The 23,057-nt window shown below is 38.8% G+C and overlaps 1 protein-coding gene and 1 long non-coding RNA gene across 3 annotated transcripts in view; both read left to right on the plus strand.

Moving 5' to 3' along the window:
• The window catches only part of anos1b (anosmin 1b), an 80,514-nt gene that overhangs the window by 11,843 nt on the left and 45,614 nt on the right, over positions 1 to 23,057 (plus strand). For both annotated transcript variants that reach the window (XM_082139727.1, XM_082139726.1), the window contains exon 2: positions 11,658 to 11,705. In XM_082139727.1, coding sequence (XP_081995853.1) covers positions 11,658 to 11,705 — 48 coding nt within the window. The remainder of the gene's footprint in view (positions 1 to 11,657; positions 11,706 to 23,057) is intronic.
• LOC309476640 lies at positions 16,615 to 17,446 on the plus strand. Its single transcript, XR_014198302.1, has 2 exons — positions 16,615 to 17,120; positions 17,156 to 17,446. It is a non-coding gene; the product is annotated as an uncharacterized lncRNA (long non-coding RNA).

Here is a 23,057-nt window from a genome sequence, read left to right on the forward strand (position 1 = left end):
ACAGAAGATACACATCTTAATGTCTGGTTTCTCTTCTGAACTGCTTGCTAGCACCTTTGCACCAACACTTCGAGTCTTTGGGGTCTTTGTTTTTTCAGAGTCACTTGCCTTTAGTGCATGAAGCGACGTTACTGGATTGCACGCTATCTTGGCCTCTCTTGTGATGAAGTCGACAAAGTTACTGAATGTTGGAAATGACCCGCTTTGCTCTTGAATCTCAATGACTTTTCTATTCCATCTTGCTGTTAACCAATCAGGAAGCTTGCTGAGCATTTTCTGGTTTTCGCTGCAGTCGTTGAGAACTTCAAGATTTTTAATCTGGAACATTGCTGCTTCACAGCCTCTGAGAAAGTCTGAGAACTCTCGTAGTTCAGCACAGTCCTTTGGTCCTATCCTTGGCCACGATGTGAGCTTATCCCTGAAGGCTTTGGCGATTACAAATGAGCTTCCATACCTTTCCTCCAGAATGTCCCATGCTGCAAGATATGCTGTGTCCGTCCCCAACAGAAAATAGCTCTCAATTGCTTTTCTTGCTGACCCACCAATATACTTGCGGAGGTAGTAGAGCTTTTCATTTACTGGGATGTTCTTCCTGTCTATCAGGGTTTGAAAGGACATTTTCCAATCTTTGTATTTGAGTGGGTCTCCAATGAAGACTGAAGGTTCTGGTACTGGTAAACGGCTTATGTTGATTGACTCTGCTAACGCTCTGGCTAATGCAGTAGTGCTATCTTCTTGTGTAGCATTGGTTGCATGTTGCTGGCTTGTGACCTCTTGTGGCACAGTGTGTTGTTGCGGGTTAGCAGTGGTTTGTGCAAGGTGAAATTCAGGCAAACTAACCAGGTAAGGTGCAGCTTTCTTAGGCTTGGACTTACTGTGTAGAAGGTCTGATATTTCTTCATCTGAAGTTGATTCTTGTTCGTAGACTTTCAGACGGGCTTTGGCGGCTTCCATTTTCTTGACAGTTTCAAAGCGCTCTATCTGCCTTCGCTTTTCTTCTAATGCCTTTTGTTTTTCAGCATTTTCTGCTTCTTGTTGTGCAAGTCTTTTTCTGTTTTCAGCTTCAAGATTTTCAAGTTCCCTTTGCTCACGCTCCATTTCTTGCATCACTTTCAAGGTGGCTTCAGTAGCAGCCAATTCTGCTGCTGCTTCTTGTTTCTTCACAGATGACTTACTCGAATGACTTGAACGTGTGATTGCACTACCCGCACGTTTGGACCTGTGAGATGCTGCTGATTGGAACACCGAGCCAGCCTCACTCCAGTGAGTTGACCTTTTAGCTGGGTATTTACCACTTTCCTCTTCTTTAAGAATCTCTGTTGCTTGTTCTATTATCCTTACAGAAACAGCATGACATGTGTCTACTCTGCGACGGGTATCACTGTCAGGAGTGTCGTAACTGCGCAACTCATGATAGGTTTGCTTTACTTCTCCTGAAGCATTTTGGACCCTTACGATGTGATCCTGTAAACTTGCAGTGCTAGGTGCATCGAGTGCTCTCTTAGCTTGTTTGGCAATCACTTTCCATTTGTCATAATTGGTCTTAAAGCGACACTGAAGCTTATTCATTCTTTCTTCATGTAAAGCTTGGCCCTTTTCAGTAAGCTTTCTGGTTCTTTGGCTTTTTCTCAAAGCATCTTCTTCAACGGCTTGACTTGTATTTGCCTCTTGCTGTGAACTTGAGTCTACAGTTTCTTCATCGGGGCTTGCTTGCTCCTGCAACTTCACAGCTTCACTTCCTTGGACTTCAGGCTCAGACATTTCACTACTTGAGCTGATGTATGTGTATTGACTTAAGGTCAAATTACTTGTGTGTTTGTCTAAATTATTGTAATGAACTATGGGATATAATACTTTATAACTGTAAATATGAACTTTGTTAGAATTAATTTAAAATGTGTAATGAACGCCTTAATGCAAATTATGAACTGTTTTCACCTTGTATGAAATAAAGAAATGGCCTTCAATGTCAAAGAAAACCAATATGACTTGCCCTTTAAAATGCTTTAGTGCACCTTTAACTTAACAAATAACTTGTGATTAGACTTGCAATTCGTTTGTAATAATCACCTTACAAAGAAATGAACATACACTTAAATTTAAACTTGAATTGCAGAAACATACACTTCAACCTCTTTTAGCACTTTAGAGTCCCTTTAAAGTTAGCAGGATTAAACTACTTCTTAACATTTAACTTGTTTAAATGTGTTACTTCTTTGTAGCTTGACCCCACGACACTTCTGGACTCCGGTTGCCACTTGTCGGGTTTTCAGTGCACGCAGTTCGTGTTGTCTTTGATGCTCGTGAGCGTAGTTAACGATGTAACGAGCTGCTCGTTAATGGCTCGCTCTCTTCTCCTCCAGCACGAAGCAGGCTGAGTTCTGACTGTTACTCCCCTCGAGTTTTAATAAAGGCTCAAGTCGTTCCTGGGTTTCAACGGGCATTTATTTGGTGACAGAATCTTCAAACATGTCTTGACATGTTCCTTTATTGACATATTGCCATATTGCCGTCAGAACTGGTATAAATAAAACACAGAAAGCATAAATTAACCTTAAATTTGTGACATACTTGCAGACAATAAACGAAATTACATAGAAAACAAATAAATAAAAACATAAATTTATGCCATGTAAAATAATATCTTAATTGGCTTGTTACAAACACAGTCGCGTAACACAAATAAATGACAAAGACAGAAAATATACCTCATTGGCCGCATGAACCCGAGAGGGAAAACATAGGGGGGTATTCATCTTCACAATTCACCGACAAAACTTATGGATAACTTTAAAATCTTCTTCAGACAGCAGGCTTCGCAAGCCGCAGCACATATCTCTCTCTATGATCTTAGCAAGTGCACCCATGCAGCGTCCCCATAACAACAAACTATATTTTCCACACGGAACAAAAAATAAGTTCCCTCTTTTTACACAAAGTTTTTAACAAAAAGAAATAAACATGAAATTATTATTTATTGGCCATGAGACATCATTTATTTTAATCATATGATTTTTAACCTTATATATATATATATATATATATATATTTATATTTTAACTGCCAACCATATTTAACTTAAATATATGAGTTGCCTTTGATGGCAGCTACATACTGACTGAAATTTTGTTCAAAATATTTTGTCCTTGCCGTTGGCATCGTTGGTGTACTGGTTAGACCTACACCACCAGCCTATATCATGTTTTTTCCCACCTCTGTAATATTACCCATTTATGTTCTTCAATACAGTCTAGAGTTGTTGAACCAGTAATTAATGGTTTCATAACTTCTTACTTAGATTACTGTAAATCGATGTAGTTCAAAACTCTGTTGCTTCAAGTGAATTGCTTAAAAATTGTGATGAGTCCATCTAGATCTTTAAAGTAAAATCAAGCTTTTAATGTTGTTTATGTGTCTATGTGATGTTTTTAATATGCTTTGAGACAAACTATATGTAAATTCATAAGTCGACAGCATTGCTGAGTATTTTCTCCTTAAAACTGCAGTGAACCAAATACAGTCTCAAAAATACGGTTTTGAAATCGCTGGTGTTTCTGACGTCACAAACTACCTTGTAACCAATCAGATCAACGTGCCATTGGGCTTTAGCATATCATTAACAGCGAACTAGCAGGGGAGTCTCGAGAGATGCCAGGTTATATTATATTTTTCCAATGATATGGAAAATCAGGTAGATTTAGCAATATAGCAGGTGTGTGATAGCCTGGCAAGCCAGACGTACATCAAGATGTTTAGTCTGGCAACTCACCATAGACACGGTCAATCTGATGGGCGGGATAAACGGCTGTCTTTCAAATTCCCTCTGCACACAATAGGACAGCGCTTCAACCAACCAGAGCGATTCCCAACAGCGGAGCTAACGTTAGTTGATAGATTCAACTTTTAAATCTGGCCGACAAAACTACGAACACATCTTCCTTTTTTTTAAGAATGACTGTTCTTTGTTCTTTTCTCAAAGAAAAACTTAACTCCAAGTCCGCCAGAGTTGCGGCCAAAGCCGATTCGAAAGACCGCTGTTCTCCATCCGCAGCAGCCGTCATTCTTTGTTTTCAAGTGCCAGGAACCGTCGCAACTCTGTCGTCATGTTAAGCCCGCCCCCGCCTACTCTATACACGACGTGATTGGCCTGACCCAATTTAGGTTTTTGCAGCAAAAAGGTCTATTGAGAGTTGCTAGACCCACCCTGGCTGCAAAATAATTTTGCTGCCGCTAGGGTGCGTCTAGATTTCTAGGCTAGGTGTGTGATGTATATTACGATGTTATGAAGAACTATATGCCTTTCTTATATGTTGTTCCAAGCGTTTCTGATTATTGTTAGAAGGCGTTATGTGACCGACGTTGTAAAGAAAGATACCATTGTGCAGCGTTTACCTCAGAAAGTTGATCGAGTGGATCTCTGAGCTGCTGTGAGTGAGTGGAGGCGGGGCTAATTAGCATATTCATAGAACGTATACTAAATTAAGCAAGGGTGTCGAGTTACATTCATGCCTTTCCAATCTGATATGTGATGGGAAGAGGGAGTTCGGCAAAAGGCAGATTCGAACTCGCGTCAAAAGTATCTGCCTTACGAATTAGAGACGTTTGTTCGTATTGTCCAGCCCAACCAGACATTGGTGGGCGGAGTTAGAGTAAATAGCTTCTACCAATAAGGCATGCTATTTGCGCTTGGTGTAAATAGACACTCCTTTTTTGGCATAATAGATAACAGTGATATTATTAATAGTTATGCTTACCAAGCAGTGCATCACTATTATTATCTCACATGTTTATTATTATTCTTCCTCTTTCATACACATTTTGGCATCTAACTTGTCATACACCCATGAATTCTGTAATCGTCCAGTTTATTGAGGACATTTTTTAAGGCATGTGGAATATTGGGTGAAATATCCCATAGACTTAACATTGAGAAGGAGTTAGAGAGATGATATCTCTGCATTAGAACGTCATAGAAACGTGTGCTGGGCTCCTTTGTCTCGGCCTTGCAAGCAGAATGTGACAAAACCTTATTCATCCTCTACAAACCTATTTATCAATTACTCAGATAACTCTCTTGTGTAAATGTTCAGGTTGCACTAAACAAATGTCTCCAGCCTGATACTCTTTTAAGTGTGTACATTGTGTTTGTCATTTGTGTTGTTGTATGGCTTTACTAAAATAACTATTTTCAATTATTATGTGCATAGTGATGTGTTACGGTCAAAACCACAAGAGCTTCTGGTAATTTGTGTTAAAATATAAAGGCTGGTTAGTCACAGACACTATAAAAATCCAGCAGAACAACTTTATTGAAATGCTGTTTACAGGAAGAGACCACACCACAGAGAGCTGTGCTAATCTGTTTCTCTTTAGCTCTTCATTTGAAACAATACTGAAAAGGGAGGCTTTTAAAAAACGGGCAAGCATTGGTGAGGCTATAAATGCGGTTCAGGGAAATGTCGTCAGGTTGGTAGACACACACTCTCTCACAATAGGGCATGTGGTGAAGACTGAGGTCCGAGCAAACATCACGTGATTATGAGACACTGAACAATGTTAAGCTTTGTAGAAATTATGGCATGGAACATATAGTTATTTTCTGCAGCACTAAAATGGAAGCAATGTGGCATAATTCTCTGGTGGCTTTGATGGTGGTCTGTGGTGGGATCATGAAAGAAAGGTATGAAAACTCATATGAGCTGAACGACAATTTAAACTGTCCAAGAATGACAGGAATGAATGAGGGGAAGTTACAATGCGAATGACTGATAAAAAAAAAAAAGTTGAAATGCTTTTATGTTGTGGTTGATTTTAATATGGTTTGTATTTTGTCTAAAGTATCTTGTTTCAGAAATATGTACAAATTGTTACTTATATTATTAAACTATCATCTAACATTAGAGTAACATTGAATGAAAAGTGACCTGCCCCACACAAGTCCTGATGTGAATACTAGACCCCATAGCAGTATGGATTAGATTATGCTCATCTATAACATGTCTTGTTACACCACTGTATAAAAACATTGATGTTGTCTTGATGATATTTTTTATTTGCAATGAAGGGTGTTGATTGCCTACAAAAATGTTGTCAGTTTTTAAAAACGTTGACGGATAATTAAAAAAATGTCCCGTTATTAAAGGGATAGTTCACCCAAAAATTTAAATTACCCCATGAATTACTCACCCTCAAGCCATCCCTAGGTGTATATGACTTTCTTCTTTCAGAAAAACACAATCGGAGTTATATTAAAAAATGTCCTGGCTGTCACCATTATGTTCTGTTCAGTTTAGTTTTGATTTCATGGACTTTCAGTTTGTTGTCAAGTCACATTTATTTACATAGCGCTTTTTACAATACAGAGTGTTTCAAAGCAGCTTTACAGAGAAAACAGGAAAATAATGCAACAAAGTTTGTTTCCAGAAGAAAAAAGCGTCACAGTCCAGCTTAAGTAAGTTCAGTGATGGTTCATTTTTGTTTTAAAAAACGTATTAATTTAGTTAATTTATATAGTACCAGTCAAAAGTTTGGAAACGTTACTATTTTTAATGTTTTTGAAAGAAGTCTCTTATGCTCATCAAGCCTGCAGTTAAAATTTTTTTTTTTAAATAAACAGTAATATTATGAAATATTATTACAATTTAAAATAATGGTTCTCTTTTTTAATATACTTTAAAATGTAATTTATTTTTGTGATGCAAAGCTGAATTTTCATCAGCAAGTACTCCAGTCTTTGGTGTCTTATGATCCTTCAGAAATCATTCTAATATGCTGATTTATGATCAATGTTGGAAACAGTTGTGCTGCTTAATATTTTTTTTATAACCTGAGATACTTTTTTCAGGATTATTTGATAAATAAAAAGTTAAAAAGAACTGTATTTATTTAAAATAGAAATCTTTTGTAACAATATACACTACCGTTCAAAAGTTTGGGAACAATAACTTTTTTTTTTTTTAAAGAAATTAGTACTTTAATTCAACAAGGATGCGTTAAATTGATAAAAGGTGATGGTAACGATTTATATTGTTAGAAATGTTTTTATTTTGAATAAATGCTGTTTTAATGAATAAATGCTGTTAACGTTTTACTCATCAATGAATCTTGAAAAAAGTATTCCAAAAAAATATATTAAACAGCACAACTGTTTCCATCATTGATAATAACTGAGTATCAAATCATCATATTAGAATGATTTCTGAAGGATCATAAGACACCAAAGACTGGAGTACTTGCTGATGAAAATTCAGCTTTGCATCACAAAAATAAATTACATTTTAAAATATATTAAAAAAGAGAACCATTATTTTAAATTGTAATAATATTTCATAATATTACTGTTTTTTTTTTGTTTTTTTTAACTGCAGGCTTGATGAGCATAAGAGACTTCTTTCAAAAACATTAAAAATAGTAATGTTTCCAAACTTTTGACTGGTACTGTATTTATATCAATATTATTGTTGAATATTAAATGTAATGTCCCCAACTAAGCAAGCCAAGCCGATGGCAACAAAGGTGAAAAAGGCGACAATGACAAGGAACCAAAACTCCATCAGTGACAGAATGGAGAAATAAACCTTGGGAGAACCCAGACTCAGTCGCTCAGTTCTCCTCTGGCCAACGAGTGAACAGTGTATGATTATGATTCAGGCAGCATTACAGGTCAGAGGTCAGATTGGTTTGGAACAATCAGAATATTATCCAGTTCCATCTGGTTGGAAGTCAGAGTCATCACGCCGGTATGGAGACGGGTTTGTTGAGGATCAGTGCCGATGGCTGTCGTGTCGATGAGGCCTTCACAGGGGAGAGTCTAGTTGACACAATCTCTGCTGACAATTCAGGGATGCAGTGTGGTCGTGTCTACGTGCAGGTCCTCCATCTGATCTGGATCCGGCCTGGATCCGGCTGACTACATCATGTGTTGTGGTCGTGTCTAGGTGCAGGTCCTCCATCTGTTCTGGATCCGGCCTGGATCCGGCTGACTACATCATGTGTTGTGGTCGTGTCTACGTGCAGGTCCTCCATCTGATCTGGATCCGGCCTGGATCCGACTGACTACATCATGCGTTGTGGTCGTGTCTAGGTGCAGGTCCTCCATCTGTTCTGGATCCGGCCTGGATCCGGCTGACTACATCATGTGTTGTGGTCGTGTCTAGGCGCAGGTCCTCCATCTGTTCTGGATCCGGCCTGGATCCGGCTGACTACATCATGTGTTGTGGTCGTGTCTAGGCGCAGGTCCTCCATCTGTTCTGGATACGGCCTGGATCCGGCTGACTACATCATGTGTTGTGGTCGTGTCTAGGTGCAGGTCCTCCATCTGTTCTGGATCCGGCCTGGATCCGGCTGACTACATCATGTGTTGTGGTCGTGTCTAGGCGCAGGTCCTCCATCTGTTCTGGATCCGGCCTGGATCCGGCTGACTACATCATGTGTTGTGGTCGTGTCTAGGCGCAGGTCCTCCATCTGTTCTGGATCCGGCCTGGATCCGGCTGACTACATCATGTGTTGTGGTCGTGTCTAGGCGCAGGTCCTCCATCTGTTCTGGATACGGCCTGGATCCGGCTGACTACATCATGTGTTGTGGTCGTGTCTAGGCGCAGGTCCTCCATCTGTTCTGGATCCGGCCTGGATCCGGCTGACTACATCATGTGTTGTGGTCGTGTCTAGGCGCAGGTCCTCCATCTGTTCTGGATCCGGCCTGGATCCGGCTGACTACATCATGTGTTGTGGTCGTGTCTAGGTGCAGGTCCTCCATCTGTTCTGGATCCGGCCTGGATCCGGCTGACTACATCATGTGTTGTGGTCGTGTCTAGGCGCTGGTCCTCCATCTGTTCTGGATACGGCCTGGATCCGGCTGACTACATCATGTGTTGTGGTCGTGTCTAGGCGCAGATCCTCCATCAAATTACTATTTGTGAGAAGTAATTAGTAACTATAACTAATTCCTTTTAATTTGGCCTCGCCTCGACATTGGACTGATTTTACACACGTGCTTCAGACGCAATCACGCTGAGGCGTTCCCAAAGTGTCCTTGGCGCAGTGTCTCATTCCCTTCTCAGGGAACAACTGTTACAGTCGTAACCTGAGACGTTTATGTGTGAATAAAAGCCTAAATTAAAACTGTTAATCATATAGAGAGATCAAATTTTCATTTTTGGTTGACCCTTTCATTTGATTTGAGAGTGAATCAAGAAAATGTATTTTTTTAAAGTTTTGAGTCCCATTGACAGTCATAATATGGACAAAAACTGCTGAAACATTCTTCAAATTTCTTTTGTGTTCTGACAGAAGAAAGTCATACGAGACATGAAGATGAGATGTACAAGACATAAATAATGACTTAATTTATTACTGACCTATTTAACAATGCACTTCAGATTTCAGCTGATGGGTTAACTCGAGTGCACTTCAAGTATAAGTCGGTTAGATGGTAAGTGTATGTTAGATTTGGCTAGACTTCAGAAGACACCGAGAGACCTTTGAGCTGAGCTTTAGCTCCGTCATATATTTATCCTCAACTGTCCAAGCAAACACATCACAGTTCATGACCCCCACTTGTGTTCATTTAATATACATTAACTGTTTTCCCACAGTGATATATAAGAGCCTACATAACGTTTTTGGATAAATGGTTGAGATTCAGTCTAAATCTCTCATTAAGGGACTAAATCTCTGTTCTCTGGTAAGTGGGCAGGACTTGTCTTCAGCCACAAAGACGAAGGATTTAACTTCAACTTTATCTTCTTGTTTTCTGTGTTTAAAGAAAGAAACCCTTATAAAACAAACCTAAGAGGATTTATTGGTTTTCTCTCCATGAACGTTTGTGAAACAAACCTGTAAGTGTTATGGGTTTAGTTGGTTTAGTTTGAAGGTGTGGAGTGAGAGCTTTAGTCTGGGAAGCTCATCAAGAAGGATTTAGCCTTGATGTGATCTCCTGAGATGATGTTACGCTCCAGCATTCCTTTGGAGATCACTTCTGGAGACTTCATGACACACAATGGGCTCCCTCTGTCCCTAAAGTCCTAATTAAACCCTCACAAAAGCCTTGTGGGACCTCAGAGGAGGCGTGACTCACGTTTGTGAGGATAAATATTGGTTTCCCAGAGGGAGTGTCTGGAGGATTGCTGTGGCATTCGCCCGCGCGCTGATCACTCGTATGTGTGTGTTTGCATTTGCCATCATTTCAGAGCAGCATTCAGATCGCATTTTACATGAGGTTACAGAGGAGTCTTTATGTTTGTGGTGTCGGCTGTCCCATCATTCACGAAGACTCTGTGACAAAACACAGTCTAAACACAGACACTTCTGGACCGTCATTCATTAGCTATGGTTAACTCCTCACCCGCACTTTTCCAAAGCAAGGGTTGGTTAGGTGTTGACGTCCGCTTGAGGCTGTGGTTATGGTGTGTTCGGTGTGATTCATTCTTGCCCGTGTCGTCCCACGCTGAGAGTCCTGACCTCAGGCTTCAAATGCCACTGAAGGCCCACACTGTAAATATAAATTGGAAATGTACCTTTAGTAATAGATATGAGTCTGGTTATCTCGTGTTAAACTGTTAAAACTGTCTTGACTAGTAATGATGCCAAAATTCTCAATATAGGCATTCATTGACCAATGAGAATTAAAAGCAACGTGTTTAGTTTGTCACATTTATCTTGTAGACTTTATGGTCTAAGATGTTTATTTGACTGAACCTGTCTTTACATTTCTTCCTGGTTGTATGGGTTTATTTTTGCGTCTAGTTTAGTTCTCTTTATCGTGGATGTATTTCTAGCCCTGGGTTTTAGCTGTCTTTTGTCTGCTCTTCATTTACTTCAGTGGTCAATCTGTTGTGTTTTACAGTTCTCTGGGATTACCTTCTTTTAGTGATGAGAGAAATTAAGCTTTTTTAAAATGTTGAATCAATTGCTTTGCAAAATGTATCGAAGCTCACAAACACTGCTTCAATGCAACAAAACAGGCCAAACATTGATAAAACACCTTTTACAAACCAATTGCAAATGTTTTATTGAAACTGTAATCTATTAAACCAATTAACAAATCATCTAATATCATGGTTTTGTTTGTTTTATGGAGAGCTTGGTTAATCAGGGCAATAATAGACTATTTTACAACTCTTCATCATACAAATGTGTCAATAATGTCTACAACTTGTATTAAACTGATCTGAGATTAGGTAAAAACCATATAGACACTAGTTCATAGTTTCGACAGATTTCAGTAAATGAGTTTTCATTACATCTCAACTGTTGTGAAACATTTCAGTAGTAATGTTCGATACGCACTTCGAACCACTGCTTTCGAAACAAATGATTCGCAGAGATTTCAAAGCTTTCGAAAGCACCCGTCTCTTCTGAAGAAGGTCTTGTGCATTGTCTTATTTATTTATTTTAATAAATGTTATGCTGCGATTAGATCCTCAACTCTTGACACACTTGTGCTTTCAGAAAGCTTATTTGCTGAATTCCTGCTTGATGTCAAACTGACCACTTCCAAACATAACCTCAGAACACATCTTATAAACCCTGTCTGCCAGAGCTCTCTCTAGTGTGGCAGATGAAAATATAATTCACACTCCTATTTTATACTATTAATACTTGATGAAGCAGTTGTGTTGTCATTGCATCATGTGTGTGTGTTTCTTGGTCTCTTTCAGAATGAGCTTGTGTTGGGTTGGTGCGAGAACCACAGAAGATGTTCACAGGTAAGATGTTTTCAGATGAGCTTGACATTCTTCATTAAGCGTACAGCTTCTCACACTGCCTCAAATAAAACTCTGCTCAAATCTAATTTCCTTTAGTATAGGAAATGGCCAAAGGTTAATGCCTTTATACAAACCACATGCCCTGTACGTTCACTAAACCTCACTCATGTCTAATGGCTTCTGGAAACCAGCGTAAACAGCACTGAGAGCCGCTGTTATATCCCGAGCCAGTTTTACAGTTATTACCCTGTTACAGCTCTTTCCCTACACCAGATTACTGTCATTTTGGGATGCAGTACATTATTAGATAAATAGACAGATTTAGATTTTAATATTTGGTGTTCCTTACACTTCCATTTTCTGAACATAAAATCAAATATTGTATTGAGCATGGGTCATGTGTGCATATTGTTCCAAAGAAAAAAATCATTTTATTTCCAAAATCAATTATTTCCTCCCCCTCCGACCATGTGTCATATAGTGATCACTGATGACCATCCAATCAGCTCCTGGATAAAATCAGTCACATTACAGAAGTAAAATGGGTTGTGAACATGTTTTTATTGTTTTTATGAACAAATTATTATTATTATAAGGATATGATGGGGTAATAATCACTTACAGCACACCTCTCCTTCCACTTAGAGTACATTTGCTAGGATGCATTTATCAAAAGAGTTCCCTGGATTTGGAAATATTCAGACTCAGCTCATTGTTAAATCATGCCTCTACCAACACTTTTGCAAAACTCCAAAAACATACAAACATACAACTCATTTAATTTCCTTTCACACTATTTCCTTTCCCTTTTGGATTTCATTTCCGAACTGCCACGATACGTACAACCACCAATGTAATAAACCGTTGCCAGATTTATGTTCTTCTACTTCAGAAAAAACTGAATGCGCTTTTAGTGGCACTCACTGAAAATGTGATATCATGTTGCAGAATTGTTGTCAAAGACGTGGAAATAGTAGCAATGTTAAAGGGGTGGTTGAATATGATTTCACTTTTCTAACTTTAGTTAGTGTGTAATGTTGCTGTTTGAGCATAAACAACATCTGCAAAGTTACAACGCTCAAAGTTCAAAGCAAAGTGAGATTTGGGACTACAACAAACGGCTGGTAGAGACTACACCACATTCCTCCGGGGTTAGTGACATCACTAACCCTAAAATTAACATAAACCCCGGGAACGTGATTTATAGATTATCAAGACAGAATATGCTAATCAATGACTAGAAGATAACTTCACATCAGCTACATAAATTCACCAACTAACCATTCAGAAATGTTGTCTACATGTTGTCACTTCTTCTTGAGTCTCTCCATCTTTCTGACTTCGGTTTTAAAATAAAAGGCTAAAAGTTTTGGGAATTTTCAGTGCATGAGTGTGTGAGGTAAAAGGACACGAGCTGTTGAAGCTCCGCCCCCTGTGCCGGGAGCAGCAGCTCATTTGCATTTAAAGGAACAGACACAAAACGGTGCGTTTTTGCTCACCCTCAAAAAGTGACAATTTTAACATGCTATTTAAAAATGTCTGTGGAGTATTTTGAGCTAAAACTTCACATACACACTGTGAAAAGGCCATTATACCACCCCTTTAACATAGACTCAGACATTGCCTAACTTGTAGCCGTTTTTAACATTTTAAAATGATTTTGCATCCCAAGGTTTTAAATGGGTTTTAAATGGCACAGTTTCACTCAAACAGTGCCAGTTGTGCTTCCTTATAGCTCTCAAACGCAGAGGAACTGAGACTCAAGTGGACCATGAAGACTGCCAGAGTTTTCAGAATGGTGATACGTGACCGTAATTGTCCTCCGATAAGCCCGTAAACATGGTTAGCTCGTTAATGGTAATTGCCTAAACCCAGACATCTCTGGCTGCCGTCCGCCAGTCATCAAGAGCCGCTCACCCCGAGGCCCTGAGCTTTAAAATCCCTCAATGAGAAAGAGCAAAATCATTCCTCGTGAAAGCCGTATTTCTCACACCAAGCGTTTAAGCCGTCCTAATTGCTTTCAGATGGAAGTAATCCACCGTCAGCCTTTCCAATAACAGGTAAAGTAAATGTTGTGTTTCTTATGAAAATAAGCTGTTTCACATCCTCCCCGGCTGAGCTGTGTGTCTGAAATTAGCTGCTGTTTATTCGTTTAAAGCCCAGGCCAGGAAGACGCTGTTTTTTTCTTTTTCTTGTTATGTTTTGTTTGGTTGTGAAGGACTTTCTACGTCTTTAATTTTTTGTTTGTATATTGTTTGAGTGCATGATCAGTTGATCTGTTAAACCCAATCTCCCCTCCTATCTCTTACAAAAAATACGTCTACTCAAGTGTGGAGCTGTTAGTATACTAAAAAAATATATACTTTTATACATTCAGTCTAATTTTCATTTATAGTGCTTAGATATACTTAACAAAAGTATACTTAATTAACTGACAATTGTATAATAGTATATTATATAATAGTATTATACAAGTCTAAGAATATTTGGGCCTATACACTGTAAAAAGTGATCAGTTGATAACTTAAAAAAAGTGAGGAAACTCGTCGCCTTGTAATTGAAAAAATTAAGTTACGTGGAATTGTCAAGTTCACAAAACTTATTTTTTTCAATTAGTATGTGAAGTTTATTAATTAATAATTTTAAGGCAACGGGTTTAATCACTTTTTTAAGTTAAGTCAACTAAACACTTACAGTGTACTTGTACTTAATAAAAACGGTATAATGTAGTAAATATGTACAGTATATACACACATTACTGTTACACTTAAAATACACTTTTTATAAAACTAAAAAGTGGACCAATTTAGTCCCAAGAAGTATTGAAATTTAATTTAGTTAACATTCATTTTACTACACAAACTATACTTGGAAGATATATTTAAACTTTACTCAAGGCAAGACATTACAGGCTTTTGGGCTATTTTAATCCTATAATATTCCTTCTTTCAGACTAGGAGAAAGAAAACATACAAAGTATTAGACACGAGTGTTTATTTTATTAGTTTTTCTATTTTGCGTCTGTAGATTTCAATGACTAAAGGCAGTTTTCTCAAAATGAGTTTTTTCTCTCTTACATACAGCAAACTTTCCACTTTTACTCCTATCTATATTCTAAAGGCATTTACTGAGGGCTTTGTTCATATATCATATATAATATTTTATTCCTAAAACACTTTTTTTTCTGATTTATTGAGCAATAAAAAGAGAAATTCAAAAATCCTCTCTAAAAACCTTTAAATCTAAAATGTCAGAAAAAATGAACCAGGCTTTGTCCAATGTTCTGATGTATGTCCTGGAAATGCATGCAAATGAGTGTATTTGTAAATAGATAATGCCTTATTTGCATATTTAAACATACCATTACAGAAAACTTGTAATACTAAATGTTATGTCTTATTATACATTTATGCATTTGGCAGACGCTTTTATCCAAAGCGACTTACATTGCATTTCAAGGTATACATTTACATTGTTATCAGTTCTTGCTTTCCCTGGGAATCGAACCTTTGACCTTGGCGTTGCAAGCACTGCTGTTTGAGCTCCAGCCTACAGCAAATCACTATCCTGTGATTAACCGGCTGGGGAAGTATGGTGATATCTGTTAGTTAAAATGTTTACCCTGTTCACCTGGGGTGTTTTGCCTTTACAGTTGTTTTCAACTGCTTACACACATTTTCAAAACTTTGCCTTTTTTTTTTTTTTTTTTTTTTTTTTTTGCTTTACACACAAATCCAAGAATTGCACTCACAAAATGCAAAACACCTCACATCTCTTGCAAAATATCACAAACACATCTCAAAAGCAAACACTTGTGTTACGTTGCAAGCACCTTTGCCATAATGTTATATTTTTTTATATATCATATACACACACAGTCAAAACCTAAAGCTTTTCTTTCATGAGCTCCTATGTACATTTCTGTACAAGATTTACAATAATCGACAGAGAGATGCTGAAAAATTCACGGTAAACATGAAAGCAAGACTGAAACCAAGCTATTTATTTTTTTACTGTAAGCATTTGTGTTTGTGAATACAGTATTACACAGTCCGAAAGACCTATAACTCCACCTTTGGCCTATTTATAGGTCTATTCTAAAGCCATGATTGGTTGGTGTTCAGTAAAGCAATGAGTGTTTGTGTGTGAGGAGTGTGTGTGTGAGGAGTGTGTGTGAGGCTCTGATGAATTACTGTGGCATTTGATAGGTTGTGTTTGAGAAAAAGGAAATCAAAATACTTCCTGTTAGATTTGTATGTGTTATATAGAGAATTGTGTTGCGGTTTGCAAAAAGTGTTTTATGAAATTGTCGAAGAGTCGAAGGCCAAGAATTAGTGTATGGTTTTGCAGATTTGGTGTGTGGTTGGTGTTTGAGTGTCAGGTTTCAGAAATTGTGTGAGAAGTAAGGATTTTGTGTGTAAGCAGTCAAGCAACAAACTTGAAGTAAACGTGTGTGTTAGTAAGGGATATCTTCAGTGCTGACCAGCGTCTGAGCGGAGGCCAGTGTTAGGATCTTGATCCGGGCGTCTCCCAGCACTTGTCCAGTGTGATCCATCAGGCCTGAGTCTGTGTGAACAGCAATGCTGGCAGATGTTCACTGTGGCATTACTGCGCCTCTGGAGCAGGATTAACCCTGCAGATGCTGAGCTTGACCCGACCCGACCCGACCCGGGCTCTGGACCCGGATCAGCAGGTGAACCGGACGCCTGAGGGTCATCGAGCAGCGCTGTGTGTGTGTGTGTGTGTGTGTGTGTGTGTGTGTGTGTGTGTGTGTGTGTGTGTGTGTGTGTGGCCAAGCCGAAGCCACGAGGCCAGTGCCGGACACTGATGACCCCGCAGGTTCAAGTGTCGTATTGTCTGGAGAGCTCATTACATTTAACCGTTCCTTTAAGGCGAGACACTACAGGTGAATATTGTAACATTTTAAAATATATCACCATGAAACTTCCTCAGTTGATTACTTCCTCAAGTATATAAAAAAAAAATGTATTACAAGTTTTTGAAATTTGTATGTTTAATTATGCAAATTAGGCATTATATCATTAAATATGCACGATTTTGCATATATTTTCGGTAGATAGATCTGAACATATGATAAAGCCAGGTGAAAAATTCTTTTTTCATTTTGTTTACACACAATTCAGAGGGATTTCAGGATATATGCTTTCATTACCTAGGAAATCAAAATATATTGTCCATAGCCTTAAAAAAAAAAAAGATTTTCGCCAAATTTTTTTTATTAAAATGTCACATAAATCAGGCCAGGAATGATTTATTAACAAATCCCTCTGAAAATATCTTCAGAATACTGCTAAGTGTATAACTGGAGAGTGTGGTGTACACAGGTGCTACATAGGCTGAGATGTTTGTACTGGAGAATGACAAAAAACTCATTTTGAGAAAACGCCATTTAAAGTTTTAAACAGCTCTAAATGAGATTTCGTTGTTAGCTTTAAATCCCCCTTTGGACATTCACGATTGGTTACTGATAGAAAGGAAATGCCCATATTTGGGTTACACAGCGTTGTGCAGGAGACTCCGAGCTTTACAACGATACCGGTCACGACAGACTTCAGTAAACAGACGGATCTCGGCGTGTCCCGTGGGAATGCTAACTTCCTGGTAAATTCGGGAGAAACTTACTGCCGCAAGTAAACAAAATGTAATAAAATAAACATCTTAATGTATATTTTCAACGTTTTCTTTATAGCAGCTTGAAAGAACACATATTGAAGGAGTAATCTATTATATTGGAGATTTAAAACGAGTCTCGTGTATCTGAGGGCAGTAATATTGTCCTTTGTTTCTCATAGTGCCTAGTCTTATCACGATGCCCAAGCCACAAAACGGCCCATCAAAACTAGCCAGGAACTAGTCCAACGTCCAATTAAAATTGCCCAACCTAAAATGCATATTTTACTGACACTGTTCATAGTATCATAATATCATAAAACCAGTCTGTTATCATAAATAAAAAGATCTTTACCTCAGGATTAACAAATGGTGAACAAATTATTTCAGTGGCGATGGAAATCCTTTATTTTTAAACTACTTAAAAAATGACAGTTTACAGGCTAAAATAAACATTGTAAAATATTCCTAATAAGTTAATTTACTAGCAACGATCCTCGGGCTGGATTCACAAAAATCTAAGGGAAAGAAGTTAAGGAATGTCAGCAGTCTTTGTTAATTGCGCATTGTATTTTTAATAGTTATTATTTCAGAGCCTGTCTTAAGATAGAGCGGCCTGTTGATTTCAGTTGTACTGCGTCCTCTTTTTACCCTCTATAGAGCAGATGTGTTATGTGTGTGAGTGTGAGTGTGTGAACGCGTGTGAACTAAAGTGACCGTGGCTCGTGGCTTTCAGTGTGGAGTTTGCATGTTCTCCGTGTGTCAGCGGGGATTTCCTCCGGGTTCTCCGGTTTCCCTCACAGTCCAAAGACATGCAGGTGAGGACTGGAGAATCCTCGTAGGAGTGTGAGGGTTGTGTCAGGATGGGCATCCCACGTAAAACCTGTGCCAAATCAAATGTGTGTGTGTGTGTGTGTCTGTGTGTGTGTGTCTGTGTGTGTGTGTGTGTGTGTGTGTGTGTGTGTGTGTGTGTGTGTGTGTGTGTGTGTGTGTGTGTGTGTGTGTGTGTGTGTGTGTGTGTGTGTGTGTGTGTGTGTGAAGTGAACCCTGCAAACGAGCGAAAATAACGCTAGGACTTCAGAGTACTGGTGCACAGTCCTAGTCAACATATGTTACCTTTAAAATCCAGTTTTCCTGACGAAATGGAAGTTGTGTTTTCACAGTGAATGCACTGCAGATATAGAGCTGATGTTATACTGCAAGATGTGATTAACGTATTGTGTCACCGTCTGTGATTTTTTCCAGAAGCTTAAATGCATCAATTATGTAACATTAAACCCCAGTTCAAGCGGCTCCACGGTTAAAGTGCTCCACACACTCTTACATGAAAGCACCAACATAACACAACAGCGTGAAATCAACTAAAGGTTTCAAAACCACAGAGAGTCTCAAAGCCAGTTCCTAAAGTAAACCATGGTCGGTTAGCATTTACATATCTGAAATATGCTCTGTTACCTTTAACGGCACGTAAAACAGTTTATGATGAGGGATTCATGTGAACCATATGAGAGAGCGCCGCTGTGTGTAGATCCTGAACCCCGTGGCCTCGTGTCGTAGTTCCTCCGCCCTGAGCAACATGTTTCTGGGAGTGTGTTGCGTGTGGCCCGCACACACCTGAACTCCAGTGGCATTGCAAAAGTCAATGGATTGCAGACGTTCAGAACACCCAGGTTGTTCCCATAATGCACCAGTGCAGATTGTGCTCTGATTTAAACCACAGCGAGCGGATGTCTTCCAGTTCGTTTGCCGCCCCGTGTGACACCTTAATGACCGGCCGGTCCTGTATTCATCACTCGTGCTAGAGCCCTCTCGGGGTTCAGAAACACTCTGAGTCTGAATAAAAGATGTTTCTGCACATATGGTTTTTGTCATAGTGAGGCTGGAGCCCTTGAGAATGCACATGTCAGGACACTAAATCAGAGCTCGCTCTTGAATCACGCTCAGGCGGAGGTCAAGACGGGACCTCTGGACAGCGTCTTTCAAAACCAAGTCCAGGATGATTTGTGTTTCGTTAGGGGGGGGGGGGGGGGGGGGGGGGGTGTGGACGTTTGTCATCAGCTTCCATATGGATAAGCCATTTGAGTTATTCACAACACTGAGAAATGAATGGACTCGTGCTACTCTAGCTCTCCTGATGTTTCAGTTCTTCACGTCTGGCGTTTGAAGGTTCATGGGAGGTGAGAAGGGGAACACAGGCCACCGCTCTTTCTTCCTTTGGCCTCTCGCAGCGCGCACAGCTTTCTCTCACATTTGTTGCCATCTCGTTCTGCACGGCTTTCGAAAGGTCTCTGAGGGTTCCTCGCTCGTTCTCAGAAAGATTTTCTCAATTTGTTCCACCGCGTCAAACAGCCCTTTAAAGCTCCTCTGGTTTATGACCACATCCATACAAAATAATCATCTGATCAGAAGAGCATTCATTCGTTAACACTATGGATGGACCGAAATTAAAATTAAGAAAGCACTAGGCCAAAAACCAAAACCAACAATAAATAATACATTAATAATCAATTAATTAATTTAATAATCAGCACTCAAGTAGCTTAAACCGAGTTGTACATACATTTAAATTGCACATTATATCAACTTTTTTAATAACAGAATTGTTTCTACTCTAGTTTGTTGGTGAAAAAACTAACTTTTTTACTGCAATAACTTGATTATTTATTCAAATATGCATTGAATAATGAAGACATCACTAACAGGTTAAGTAGAAATACAATGAACATATAATACTGTGCATTATTTCTTTTTATTTAACTAATGGGTTTATGGACAGTTTGCTTCATATTAAAAGTTACTCAGCACAAGCTTATTTGCGATTTATTGGATGGCAGGTGCTACAAGTGTTTAGTGAAGTTTTTAGTTTAGTTTAGTGAATGAACAGACAACGGCACAGACTAAAAGACTTTAGAATTAAGAAACCATATCATTACCAATAAAATCCAGAGCAGCTGACACGTTTAAGTGCTGTAGTTTATCCATGTTGTGTCACGAAATAGACGCTGAACAGTCAAAACGTGCTATTAAATGTCTGTTTCGCTCACTGATTTCGACCATCCGAAAACATTTGGGCCCGAAACCGAAATGCCAATACCAGTCAATGTCAACACAATCAACGCCGGAATGAATCGGAGATGATAGTCAGATGATACAGGACTGTAAGTTGTTTATGTTCATTATTATTGTACTGTTGTGTGCTTTGAGACATGAGGGAGTTCAACGCCGTCTCTCGTGACTCTTTGCAGACTCGGCTGTGTGTGTTCATGTGTTTGGAGGAGGCGTGGCTTTAGAAGAGGGGGGGTCTCATGCTTTCAAAGCTAGCTCGCTATTGCTAGCCTCTCTGAAAATTACCTACCCTACCTTTAATGAAAGTTAATGGGACCTTAATGTAAAGAGTGATTTGTTTGGTAGTTTGTATAGCGCGCGAGCGTTTATGAAGTCACACATGGATGAAAACAGTCAAGTAAGATGTCTGTAATACTCAAGAGTGAGTACTTGGCAAAAAATGGCTCCTTGACTTAGGTTTTGGCACTCTTTATCATCCAATTATTTGACTGAATTATTGTTCATGCACAACATTTGAGCTCAAATGTAATTTTACAATGAGCTCAGAAGTGCCTCGGGGTGCCTGTTTTCTGTCGTCTAATGCAGTTATTTCTGAACGTTCAGCATCATGTTTCTTATTGACTTCAGTGGCTTATTTCAGTTTCTTGGCCTCATGTGGTCTCATTAGTTTCCTTCACACCTAATGCTTTATTTGTTGTAGCTTATGCTCGTTCATTTCTTATTTCCTTTTGAACATTTATAACCCTCTGGCTGTAGTGCGGGTCTAAATAAATCAGTCCTCTCTGGTGTTCGTGGTCAGACGCTGCTTTCAGAATTTCCGTTTGTCCAAAGTAATAATCACAGATTGTTTCATGTAACTCAGAATATACAGTTCTGCTTGTGGATATCTAGTGTACCTGCTAAACAAAACTATGGGTAACATTTAATGCCACTAAACTGAATCCGGAGACTAATTCTTCCTCATTGGATCAACCGGGAATCTTGTAAACACAACTTCATTTCCAATCAGATTGGAACTACAGTCATTTACCTCATGCCATTTTTGTTTGCATGTCTTAATCATTATTTAAAGGGGTGATGAACTAAGAAATACAATTTTCCTTGAGCTTTTGACATATAAGAGGTCATCATACTATAAGAATATCCTGTAAGTTTCAGAACTGAAAAAAAAAAAAAAAAAGAAGCTTTTATTGACAGCAGGCACAGCGAACGACAGGCTTTTCAAAGTGGGGATCTATGAGGTCAAAGGGTATCAAACCCCGCCTCCGCAGAAGAAGATCAACGCCTGCTTCAACACTGCCGGTTTAGCCCCGCCCACCGATTCGCGCATTACATGAAACTCATTATAATATGCAAAACTGTTATCCAATCATAGCAGTGGGCGTTTACTTCCAAGTCTTCAATGCGACACAGCCATAAAAGCGTTTCAGGAGCTAGGCTCAAAACCAGGGTAGAAAATAGACTATTACTTATTCATTTTGATGTTTTTGAATGTAAAAACCAAGCGAACATCATAAGTTGACCTCAGACAACAACATAAAAAAAATTAAAAAGCCAGTTCATGACCCCTTTAACCATTTTAGTCTTGCTTTTTTCTGTAAAAATATCCAAACATCTTTAAAAAGATATTAAGTTAAGATAAATAAAAAAGATTCAAGGCCTGCTCACATCAAGGAACGGTAACTATAACGATAATGATCTAAAATCGTTCCAAATATTAAATAATAGCTCAGTTCACACCACAATGATAACTGTATAGAGAAACAGTATTATTGAAATTATTTTCAGAATGATTTTTTTGCAGCTGTTGAACAAAAACATTGACAGCCAATCAGAATCCATCCTGCATTTAAAGCGGCAGACGACCAAACTGAAACGAAATCTAATGAAGTTATTGTTCTTGGTGTGAACAGGCTTTTGGACTAGACTAGATTTCTTTAAAATATCAGGAGGTGGTTTAAGATTTATTCAAGACTTTACCTAGCCAAGCGTTATTTTACCTGATTGTTCAAGCTACATACATTATGACTTTGCTTCTGTGTGCCACAATATGGCCGTTTTGGAGCATCACGAGTGTCACTTTTCATCAGCCAAATGAACAAACTGATGCAAATGAAACTGAGGATGTTTTTTCTTTTTTTCCCTGTGTAAGCCAGATAAATAAACTCGCTGTACTGATGAGGTTCATGGCCAGTTCACGTACTTATGCCATTGATTGGATCGTTCATTACAAAAGATCCATTTGAAAGCGCTTAACGCACCAGCTACTGATGGGAAACTGTTTTATAAGCAAGCACGATATCGATATCACCTCCACAACAGATGTGAGAAACTCATTCACTCACTCACAGATGTTTGCAACCATGGGAAAAAGCAGTTGAAGGGTTTTAAGAGTTTATGAACTCGTGTCAACCTCAATCTGATGTTTCTGTAAAATCAGTCTGGTTTTATTTGTCTCAGTGTGATTATGCCTTGTTTCAAACGGTGATGTATAACTACTTAAAGCGTAACTGCAACCTAAATGCAACCTAGGGTCTTTTTGTGAATCTAGCTGAGGCAAACTGTCGTGTAAAAGCATAATTAGGATGGAAACACCACCGTATTTTCGTTTTCGGTCAAATTGCCTTTTGAATGGGAGTGCTTGGGGCACGACTA

Source organism: Leuciscus leuciscus, assembly GCF_965113295.1.
Source record: "Leuciscus leuciscus genome assembly, chromosome: 15".
In the NCBI taxonomy this organism is placed as follows: domain Eukaryota; kingdom Metazoa; phylum Chordata; class Actinopteri; order Cypriniformes; family Leuciscidae; genus Leuciscus; species Leuciscus leuciscus.